General features: G+C 40.6%; 1 protein-coding gene across 2 annotated transcripts; it reads right to left on the bottom strand.

The window, feature by feature from the left end:
* Positions 1-3,303: 3,303 nt before the first annotated feature.
* Positions 3,304-11,497, bottom strand: LOC124868099 (zinc finger protein OZF-like). 2 transcript variants are annotated; one of them, XM_047364919.1, is made up of 2 exons: positions 11,162-11,497; positions 3,304-5,124 (listed from the first exon to the last, which is right to left on the bottom strand). In XM_047364919.1, the coding sequence occupies exons 1-2, from the start codon at positions 11,205-11,207 to the stop codon at positions 3,662-3,664; spliced, it is 1,509 nt and encodes a 502-aa protein (XP_047220875.1). In that variant the 5' UTR covers positions 11,208-11,497; the 3' UTR covers positions 3,304-3,661. The 2 variants fall into 2 exon arrangements, with proteins under 2 accessions (XP_047220875.1, XP_047220876.1); XM_047364920.1 differs by having other exon boundaries at positions 11,167-11,488.
* Between the last annotated feature and the right edge of the window lie 249 nt (positions 11,498-11,746).

Raw genomic sequence — 11,746 nt, forward strand, 5'->3', positions numbered from 1 at the left:
TTATTGTTTTGATGCAAGTGTATATTTATATCATGGTATCTGGATGGTATTTTTAAATGCATTATTGGAATCACCTGGAGAGGACAGAGAAAAAAAGAGCACATTGTCCTGCCCAACTAGGCAGGAAACCATCCCAACAGTTTATTTCCTCCACAATACCACCATGCATCATTGCACTTACCTGAGGCAGTATTATTTACAGAAACAGGTTACCTTAGAGACAATTAGAGGCTGAAAAATGGGCGGAGTTGTGTTTTGAGGTGCCTCAGGAAAAATTTCATCCCATCCAACACAATTATGAATGGTCAGTAGGAGGGGGTTCACGTTATGTTTTTTATGTCCATGTGTGGTTGTCAATTTATCCCTCCTTAGGGTAATGTTCCTTACTATTTCCTGAGTGACCTGGGACTCTGGTTTCGCAGGATGCCAATGGCCAGTGTACCACCATACGACAGAGCACTTACCACACCAAAATCTTCCCGTGGGGACCCCCCATGGAGGGCTACACACGTACACATCATAATCTTTCCAAGAGGAATCTCGGCCATTACACGAGATAATACTGCATAGATCAAATTGGAATGTCGTCTCAGCTCTAACCTACGCCCTATCTCCAACCTTCCATTAATCTCCAAACTATTGGGAAAAGCAGTTGCATCACAAGTTCTTGCACATTTCGGTAAACAAGCTCTCTTGTGGGGGTGTGCCTCTGGGGAGAGGGAATTAATGGCATTTGTATTTGGGTTCTGGTTGGGGGTGTCCCTGTGGGGAAATTCATGTTGGGCTTCATGGGGCGTAGGAGGTTCATGGGGTTGAGATTGAAATTTATTGGGGGATTTGGACTTTTTTACTGGGGTTTGTGGCCTCTTGCTGGATGGGGGTTTCCATCATTCTAGGGTGGAGACAGGCTGACTGCCTGAGCCACCAGTCCAGACTCTGGGGTTGTTTGGCTCAAATCCAAATGACCCCAGACCCCAATAACCCATATCCCCATGAGGAGAGGGGGGCTACAAACAAGATGGTCCACATGGTCCAAATGAGCCTGCCAACCAGAGGTGTCCAGGGTAAAAAAAACAGTCCGAATCCCCAATGGATTCTAATCTCAACCCCCTCCTCTTTGGAGGGGTTCCACCTCCAAAGAACCCCAACATGAATTTCCAACAGGGCCACCCCCAACCAGGATACCGATATTGAAAATCTTTGTTATATTCTAAACACCAAAAGGTAACACTGTTTTCTCTACAGAAACTCTTCAATGGTAAAGGCAGCACTTCACGATTTAAGAGAATCAACTTTGAAAATCAGTTACATTCAATTTATATAGCACCAATTCACAACAAATAATCTCAAGGCATTTTACAAAATCAATTTAATCGAATCATACAAATTTCAAGTCAGGTACATACATTCCAGTTGATCCTAATTATCAAACAGTAAAATTCAGTTTATTATTCAAATTGATTAAAAAGTATCCTTTCTAAGGAAACCCAGCAGATTGCATTGTGTCAGTGACTTGCAGCTTTCAGTCCTCCTGGATAAGTACAGGTCCTTCTCAAAATATTAGCATATTGTGATAAAGTTCATTATTTTCCATAATGTCATGATGAAAATTTAACATTCATAAATTTTAGATTCATTGCACACTAACTGAAATATTTCAGGTCTTTTATTGTCTTAATACGGATGATTTTGGCATACAGCTCATGAAAACCCAAAATTCCTATCTCACAAAATTAGCATATTTCATCCGACCAATAAAAGAAAAGTGTTTTTAATACAAAAAACGTCAACCTTCAAATAATCATGTACAGTTATGCACTCAATACTTGGTCGGGAATCCTTTTGCAGAATGACTGCTTCAATGCCGCGTGGCATGGAGGCAATCAGCCTGTGGCACTGCTGAGGTCTTATGGAGGCCCAGGATGCTTCGATAGCGGCCTTTAGCTCATCCAGAGTGTTGGGTCTTGAGTCTCTCAACGTTCTCTTCACAATATCCCACAGATTCTCTATGGGGTTCAGGTCAGGAGAGTTGACAGGCCAATTGAGCAGTGATACCATGGTCAGTAAACCATTTACCAGTGGTTTTGGCATTGTGAGCAGGTGCCAGGTCGTGCTGAAAAATGAAATCTTCATCTCCATAAAGCTTTTCAGCAGATGGAAGCATGAAGTGCTCCAAAATCTCCTGATAGCTAGCTACATTGACCCTGCCCTTGATAAAACACAGTGGACCAACACCAGCAGCTGACACGGCACCCCAGACCATCACTGACTGTGGGTACTTGACACTGGACTTCTGGCATTTTGGCATTTCCTTCTCCCCAGTCTTCCTCCAGACTCTGGCACCTTGATTTCCGAATGACATGCAGAATTTGCTTTCATCCAAAAAAAGTCCAGTGCTGCTTCTCTGTAGCCCAGGTCAGGCGCTTCTGCCGCTGTTTCTGGTTCAAAAGTGGCTTGACCTGGGGAATGCGGCACCTGCAGCCCATTTCCTGCACACGCCTGTGCACGGTGGCTCTGGATGTTTCTACTCCAGACTCAGTCCACTGCTTCCGCAGGTCCCCCAAGGTCTGGAATCGGCCCTTCTCCACATTCTTCCTCAGGGTCCGGTCAACTCTTCTCGTTGTGCAGCGTTTTCTGCCACACTTTTCTTCCAGCTTCCCACTGAGGTGCCTTGATACAGCACTCTGGGAACAGCCTATTCGTTCAGAAATTTCTTTCTGTGTCTTACCCTCTTGCTTGAGGGTGTCAATAGTGGCCTTCTGGACAGCAGTCAGGTCGGCAGTCTTACCCATGATTGGGGTTTTGAGTGATGAACCAGGCTGGGAGTTTTAAAGGCCTCAGGAATCTTTTGCAGGTGTTTAGAGTTAACTCGTTGATTCAGATGATTAGGTTCATAGCTCGTTTAGAGACCCTTTTAATGATATGCTAATTTTGTGAGATAGGAATTTTGGGTTTTCATGAGCTGTATGCCAAAATCATCCGTATTAAGACAATAAAAGACCTGAAATATTTCAGTTAGTGTGCAATGAATCTAAAATATATGAATGTTAAATTTTCATCATTACATTATGGAAAATAATGAACTTTATCACAATATGCTAATATTTTGAGAAGGACCTGTATGTAGCAGTGGGCAGTCACTTGCACTGGACCCTCATACAGTGCATGCATGTGGCGACAGTGGAAAGGAAAACTCTCTTTACACACTTTCCTGTCTTAAAATGCAAGAAATCACAACCAGGGATCCTCAGAAGTGAAACAATTTGATAGACGTAAAAAATTTGAAAAGGTCATTTACACAGATGTGGAAAAAAAGCACATTTAATTGACCTACAGCAAGGAAGTTTCTCTGAGTCACAAACAGAATGGGTAGAAATTTCTGTTTATATATATATATATGTGTGTGTTTTTATTATGCACATCATGTGTTACAACACATTTTGTAAAAACTACTGCCACATTGAGAAAACAGAATGGCCTCAACTATCAAACCAGCAAAACACAAATACATTTTGATAGCTTATTAACCACATATGGCACAAGATTTTGTCTAATCTCGTCTCATTAACAAAAGCTCACAGATGTTTCAGTGAGTCACTGAAAGCGGGCTGTCAATGAAATACTTTTGTCTTTATCATCCTACTGCTCAACAGAAAGCATTCTATCCAGTATGGATTTTCATGTGTCCATTTAAACTTACTTTTTGGCTAAATCTTTGTCCACACAAATCACAACAGAAGGGTTTCGGTCCAGTGTGGATTCTCATGTGTCTGTTTAAATTGTTTTTTAGGGTAAATCTTTGTCCACACAGATCACAACAGAAAGGTTTTTGTCCTGTGTGGATACTCATGTGTCTATTTAAACTTGACTTTTGGCTAAATCTCTGGCCACATAGATCACATGAGAAAGGTTTCTGTCCTGTGTGGATTCTCATGTGTCTGTTTAAACTTGCTTTTTGGTTAAATCTCTGTCCACAAGTATCACAACAAAAAGGTTTCTGTCCTCTGTGGATTCTCATGTGTCTGTTTAAACTTGCTTTTTGGTTAAATCTCTGTCCACACAGATCACAACAGAATGGTTTCTGTCCAGTGTGGATTCTCATATGTTCATTTAAATTTGCTCTTTGGCTAAATCTTTGTCCACATAGATCACAAAATAAATGTTTCTGTCCTGTGTGGATTTTCATGTGTCTGTTTAAACTTGCTTTATGGCAAAATCTCTGTCCACATAGATCGCAACAGAATGGTTTCTGTCCATTGTGGATTCTCACATGTCCGTTTAAATGTGCTTTTTGGCTAAATATCTTTCCACATAAATCACAATAGAAACGTTTCTTTCCGGCGTGGATACTCATGTGTCTGTTTAAATATACTTTATGGCTAAATCTCTGTCCACATACATCACAACAGAAAACTTTCTGTCCTGTGTGGATACTCGTGTGAATGTTTAAAGTTTTTTTTCCAACAAATGATTTACCACAGTCATCACAGCTAAACTTCACTACTTTCCTTAGTGAGTCCACATTTTTCTTCTCCATAAAACAGTTCTTATTATCCAGAGAGCTTGAAGACCCCATTTCTGAATCAGTAATGTGTTTCCAACATAGATCAAATTGATCAGCAAACTCAGAGGAGCTAAAAGGTTTGCTAACAATGTATCCATCTGACTCAGAAGCTCTGCTCTCCTTACAGTCATTGTCTATAGGCTCAGTTTTTAGTCCACATTCTGACAATTGTTTCAGCTCAGAGACATGGTGCTTTACATCATTGTTCTCTTCATCCTTAATGTCTTCAGTCTTTAAAGAAATGAAACCAACTTTATGGTCTTGTATCCTGATGGGTTCTTCTCCTCCATCATTCTCTTCTGTAAGCTCTCTGTCTTTAGTTTGGTCTTGATAAAGATGTGGGAGTAGAGGGGACTGTTTATCATCCTCATTCTTTATGGGAGTAGCAGTGACTGGAAACCTGATGGTATCAATCTCCTCCTTCCCATTGAGCTGCTCTCTCTCCAGACTGGTGTAGGCTCCGTCCTGTTCCTCCTTTATGTGCGGGGGCTTTGGGTCATTCAGGTCAGCAAAAGGTCTGCGGTCTAGGTCTTCTTTAACCATCAAAATCTGCTTAACATCTGCAGGAAACATTGAAACACATTATGCATATTAAAAAAATATTTTGACATTAGCCTGGAATGAATTGATGTATAATAAAGATCTATTTAGTTGCTGTGGTGAGATATTATATTTTTTATTTGAATTGTTCAGGTACCAAAATAACAATGAGATTCCAGAGAATACTCCAGAGGTCTCAAAATCAACACTGACGTTACTGAGTGAGAGTAAATGAATATGAAACACGGCAGTGAATTAAAAATGCTTTTTCTCTCAAACAATTCACTTGGTGATGTGAATATCCCTTTGAATGTGTGTATCTGCAATACAAAATATCTAGCAAACCACAGCGCAGAATCTAACCAGTAGTTGTACCAAAATTCACACAAAAAAGTGAAGTAAGACAAGTAATTGCTGACAAAGATCCAGACAAACGTTCCTAATTAGCCATTTTGGCACAATGTGTGGCAAATGCAGTGCTCTAAACTTTTCATTTATTTTTGACAGAATCACCTCATGTGCAGTTAAAACAGGTTTGTATTGTTTCATAGGTATTTTTCAATAAATAAAATTGGAATATTGAAAGTGAAGTGTAACGCCGTACTGTCAGTGAAAAAAGAAAAATGGTATCGGCCAAAATCAGCATCGGCTAATCGGGCTTTTAAAAGATTGGCCATAAAACTGCAAGCGGTGCGCCCCTAACCACAATGCATAACCTTTTTTTGTTTTACGTATCCTGTGCAGCAGAGTAGCACTCAGAATTGCTGTCCGAGTGCCAGGAAGAAGCCAAACAGATTTACTTTCACAAGTGGAGCATTACGGCTTTGCTATGAAGCTCCAATTGATATATCAAAAAAATGTATTAGAGATTTTGGAAGCAATTTACTTGGTTAAATTTTGTTCTTGGCATAAGAAAGCATGTTCCTGCCAAAAGATAAAGTAACTGCTTCGTTTTGGCCAAAGTGAGCTGTCCAAGAACAGCTTAGATATGGAAAGAGCAAAATATTAATTAAGTTGATGTGGTCCTAACAGTCACATAACCTAGTTCGGATATCTTTCAGATGTAATGGTCTTCTTGTATTCCGGGAACCTCTGCTAAGAGTCCATTGTTATGAGTGACAGATGATGTGCGTAAACCGGATTGTTACATTTGATTGGTCAATGGTTTCACACAGACACCAACATTATGAATCCCAATAAGAACCGATGAGAGGGGATTTTTCATGAAGGCATTTTTGTGCACTGACTGAAAATAAAGATTCCCTCGTGAAAACAGGGAGGAGAAAAAATTCTGAGTTTTGTGTCCAATTGTTTAACTTAGTAGATCTGCTGCGCTCTTCCGCAAAATTGCTTTGAGATTATTTCAAATCCAATGGACATGGAGACAGAAACCAAAGGGAAAAAGGGAAGGGAGAGAAGTGGGGCAAAAAGTTGAGCGGGGATAAGAACAGAGGACAGAAAGAAGGATAAAGACAATACAAGAAACCCCCTAGAAGCCTGCTTCTAGAGGGTTCTAGAGAGCCAACACACACAAGCCCCCAGACCTAGGCCAGCCAGGCAACAACAACAGAACCAAGCCTAGCAACAGCTCCCCCTGAACCAACGCCACAGCAACAGCGACACCACACATAATTCCGTACGGACACGGTGAAAACCACCAAGCACTCACCACCCACCAGACAAGTCAACCCCAGCCCAATACAATGCTGAGAAGTGCCATACAACCACAGAACCCAGCGTTGCCCGTCCTGCCGCATCCACACCAGAGTAGCACCACACAGGACCACCACCACAGAATGCCACACAGCGAAGGACAGAATGCAGCAAAAAGCGCCCCACATAAAAGCCATGCAAGGCAGACCCCTCCTTCAAATACAACCGGAATCCAGAATCGTCAGGAACTGAAACTGAGACCGAAACAAGGAATCGGAATGTGAAATGGAACAGCGCAAACAATGGCCAACCCCTTACAAGGCTGCCCACCCATCCCCAACCCAGAAGGAGAGCTGCACCCACCCCAACATTCAGACAACTCCCAGAACACGTAAGACATCAGACACCCAGGCGGACCTCAGCCATCCCACCCCTTCCCAAAGCCCCACACCCCCAGAGGACAACTGGAGAGACATCAAAAAAAGCTTTACCAACATATTATTAATTTTAATGCCAATAAATACCGTAAATTCCAGACTACAGAGCGCACCTGATTAAAAGCCGCATGCTCTAATTTTAGAAAGCAAACCAATTTTGTACTTGTACAGGCCGCACCAAATGTTAAGCTGCAGGTGTCCCACGTTGTTATATGATTTACACAGAAAGATATTACAACTTAATCCGTATGGTAATATAAACAAATGCATATTGCAAATGCTTTATCGAACAGTGGCTAACACGACTACCATTAAATATACGTACGTTATCAGTAACACACACATTTTGTTGCTGATGGTTTTATACTGAACAGTCAGAGCACGAACAACATTCCAGTATCTCCTAACTGATATACTCTGCAGCCTACCAGGTCAAACGTCATTGATCGCCTTCATCATCTTCCTGCGCACTGAAACCATCAAAGTCCTCTTCTTCAGTGTCCGAATTGAACAGCCTCAGGATCTCGTCACTAGCTTCAGCCTCTTCGTTGACGCTCTCACTTGAGCGCACCCGGTCCCCTTAATCACGCAGCAGTCCAGCCTTTCAAAACCCGTTGGTGATTTTCCATGTTGATGAGGTTGAATATAAATGTCTGATTTACAATGCCGGTAATTGAATTGTGAAAGTGCTCTTGATTTATCGCACAAGTTTATTGGAAATCAGTTTGATTGGTCTACTGTTACCAGGCAAAATGTTTTTGGCGGCATGAAAAAAAACATGCATTAGCCGCACTGTTAGATAGGCCGCAGGGTTCAAAGTGTGGGAAAAAAGTAGCGGCTTATAATCGGGAAAATTACGGTAATTAAAAAGACAAATGGCCGTTTTCTTGCTCACACAGCAAAAGAAGAGACATCTATGGACTACTGAGCAAAAGAGATCACAAACGTATGTCTGTCAAAAATGTTCTCCTAAAAATTGAAGAGACTTTGAATTTAGGTTTAAGAATGTTTGTTCAGAAACAACCAATAACTGCATCATCATCTGCAGCCAACAACTGAGTAACAGGTTAGAGCTTCGAACAATACATGGAGAATGACAACCTATCAGTCTTGTTTCTCTGGCATCCTCCTGGCAGCATTGTGGCCAGGGACTTCCACAGAGTGCCAGCGTCTTTTTAAGCATTTATGTATGATTGTCTGTGAGTGACAATTCAGAATAGCCACTCATTCTGTATAATTAACTGTTTGAGCAATAAGTCTTCGTCATCCTTTCAGCACATCATACACACACATAGTGCTATTTATTTTCCATCTCAAGTAAATGCAGCCACCTTATGTAATGGGTCTAACGCTGTTTATTAAATAAAAACCAATAAAGACATCATCATTTAAAAGTAACAAGCTATAACAATAATGACATCCCGTTTGCAGGGCAACCCCCGTGGCAGGCTTTTACGGCCGGTCTGGTACCTTCCTCGTAGAACCCCTGGCTCCCTCCGGCATGCTGTGGCAGCTAACTATCAATTCTGCCTGCCACTACCACGAATTGAGCTGATGGATTGTGAGCAGAGCAAGTCACGGATCCCGTAACAACAAATTAAACAGCGTTTCGAAACAGCGATACCTTGAGAAATTACAGTCAGTTAACGGGCTTGATCCGTACGAACACAGAAGCTTCCGGAAATAACATTACCCGAGGTGTTTGTTTACCTTGTGCGGAGTGAGTACCTACAAACCCGAGCAATTTCGAAATTACAAGTCCTTAGAAGATCTCTCTATCTTAAAAGACATTGCTAGTTAGTAACCTGATTTGTGACAATCAGATTGATTTACTTTGCCTCACAGAAACCTGGCTGCAGCAAGGGGATTATGTTATTATAAATGAGTCAACTCCTACTAATTATTTAAATTTTCACATTCCTCGAATTACTGGGCAAGGAGGAGAAGCAACCATCTTTCAGTCGGATTTATTGATTAGTCCCAGACCAATCAATAGCTACAACTCTTTTGAATATTTAATCCTTAGTTTTCCTCATCCAAATTGCAAAGCACTAAAACCTCTTCTGTTTGTTGTTTTGTACCGTCCACCAGGCCCTTACTCTCAATTTTTAGATCAGGTTTCAGACTTTTTATATGATTTAGTGTTAAATACAGATAAAGTTATTATAGTGGGGGATTTTAACATTCATGTAGACGCTGAAAGTGATAGCCTAAATATAGCGTTTAATGCTATCTTAGACTCAATTGGCTTTACACAAAACATTAACACACCTACCCACCTTTGTCTTCATTCTCTGGACCTTGTGTTGACATATGGCATTGAGTGTAAAGACATAACAATATTTTCTCACAACCTTGTCCTGTCTGACCATTTCTTAATAACCTTTGAGTTTAATTTAACCAAGTACTCCACACCTGAAAGAACATTTCATTATAGTAGATCATTATCAGACAATGCTGTAACAACCTTTAAAGAATCTGTTCCAATTTTAATTTCCTCATCACTGAAAAGCACAGTGGAGGGCAATAATACTGTTTCTGCCCCTTCACAAATTGATTATTTTGTTCATAGTGTTTCTTCATCATTGCGTGATGCATTAGACAATGCAGCCCCCTTGAAAAAGAAGGTAATCATTAATAGGAGGCTAGCTCCTTGGTTTAATTCAGAGCTGCATACTTTAAAGCACAATGTTAGAAAATTGGAGAGAAAATGGCACTCTACACACCTAGAGGATTCCTATTTAATCTGGAAAAATAGCCTACTGTTGTATAAAAAGACACTTCGCCAAGCCAGAACAGTTTATTTCTCATCATTAATAGAAGAGAACAAGAATAATCCTAGGTTTCTCTTTAGTACAGTTGCTAAACTTACAGAGTCATAGCTCTGTTGAGCCATCCATTCAGTTAGTGTGCCATGAATCTAAAATATATGAATGTTAAATTTTCATCATGACATTATGGAAAATAATGAACTTTATCACAATATGCTAATATTTTGTGAAGGACCTGTACTTCTGGATCAATGCTTCTGTGTTATTTTTGTGTCTCTGCTCTGTTCTCCCAAACCCCCAGTCGGTCGTGGCAGATGGCCGCTCACACTGAGCCTGGTTCTGGTTCTGCAGAAGGTTTTTTCCTGTTAAAAGGGAGTTTTTCCTTTCCGCTGTCGCTACATGCATGCTCAGTATGAGGGATTGCTGCAAAGTCAACACCAGTGACTGTCCACTGTCTCTACATGCTCATCCAGAGGAGGGAATGCTGCAAGTCACTGACTGGATGCAATCTGCTGGGTTTCCTTAGATAGAAAAACTTTTTATCCAATTTGAATAAATAACTGTTAGGATTAATTGGAATGTATGTACCTGACTGTTGTGAAGTGCCTTGAGACAACATGTGTTGTGAATTGGCGCTATATAAATAAAACTGAATTGAATTGAATCTGCAGTTCACAAAACGTGTATAAAATGTGTTTTTTATAAAAGTTTTACCTATGATGTTATAGTGGCACATTTTTATCGGTTCACTTTATGCTTCTGGTAACTCTGTAGTGCAGCAGATGCTGCTAGTTTGACACTTCTTTGAATCTGTTTACCTCAGACCACCGGTGTTTTGCACAGCAATGTTGATTTTAATGTTTGATAGGTTTAATGGAAGTTTTACGTTTGATGGCTCCGATCCCAACAACAGAAAGCGTGCCTCTTCGGACTTAACAAGCTACCGTAGCCGGTAGCTAAAGATGGTCAAAGTAATGAAAAATTAGGTGGAATTGTCTTTTAATCAGAGGCTGCAATCGGAAGCCAATTTAGGCTTCGTGCTAACCACTCACAAAATGGCGGACGCGGGTCATTTCTACTGAGTAACGAAGCGTTTACTGTTTTACGCCTATTGGGTCCATTTGGCCTTTCAGAAGCTAATCTGTTAGTCACCTTAAAATGTTCCTAAACTGTAAGTGATATAAAAACATACAAACCTAATCTGTGCAGCAGAACTCTGGGGTTGAAATCAGCCTCCATCATGTTGTGCTGCAGCTCATATTCTTTGTCCTCTTCTGTAACCGTCTCAGAAATCTTCCACTGCTGCACTCTGCCACCGTTTGAGCTGCTATCTCCACATCTCTGTTGTTATCTTCTCTTCAAATGTTCCTTTAACGTTTACTGAGCAGCTGGAGCTCCTTAATCCAAACTACATCACTTTGTTCTTCCTCAGGTGGAAAAGTATAATCCTCTATAGCAGAATCCAACTGCAGGTTTCTTATTTTGCTTCTTGTTCTTCTTCTTGGATTTTATTTTTAGCGGGTGGCATCCAACGTTAGGATGCAGTATCGCCACCTACTGTGCTGGAGTGTGGTCTTACCTAATTAAGCTACATTCTTATATATAATCCAGTTTTCTTTAAATATCTGATAAATGCTTTATTTATCTTTTCATGTTTAACCAATACCTTGTTCATCCTTAATGTCTCAACTCCATGTTTCCTTAATTCTTGTTTTAACTTTTCACTAGTGACCCTATATTTTTCACATTGAATTATTAAAAGTTCTACTGTTTCCAAGTCC

The sequence above is a fragment of the Girardinichthys multiradiatus genome, chromosome 5 (assembly GCF_021462225.1).
Source record: "Girardinichthys multiradiatus isolate DD_20200921_A chromosome 5, DD_fGirMul_XY1, whole genome shotgun sequence".
Taxonomy (NCBI): Eukaryota; Metazoa; Chordata; class Actinopteri; order Cyprinodontiformes; family Goodeidae; genus Girardinichthys; species Girardinichthys multiradiatus.

What these genes read in the sequence shown, in the direction of transcription:
- LOC124868099 (XM_047364919.1), bottom strand. Translation starts at nt 11,207, where the DNA reads ATGATGGAGGCTGATTTCAACCCCAGAGTTCTGCTGCACAGATTAG. An exon ending in AGTTCTGCTGCACAGATTAG is followed by an intron (nt 5,125 to 11,161) that starts GTTTGTATGTTT and finishes TGTTTCCTGCAG; the next exon opens with ATGTTAAGCAGATTTTGATG.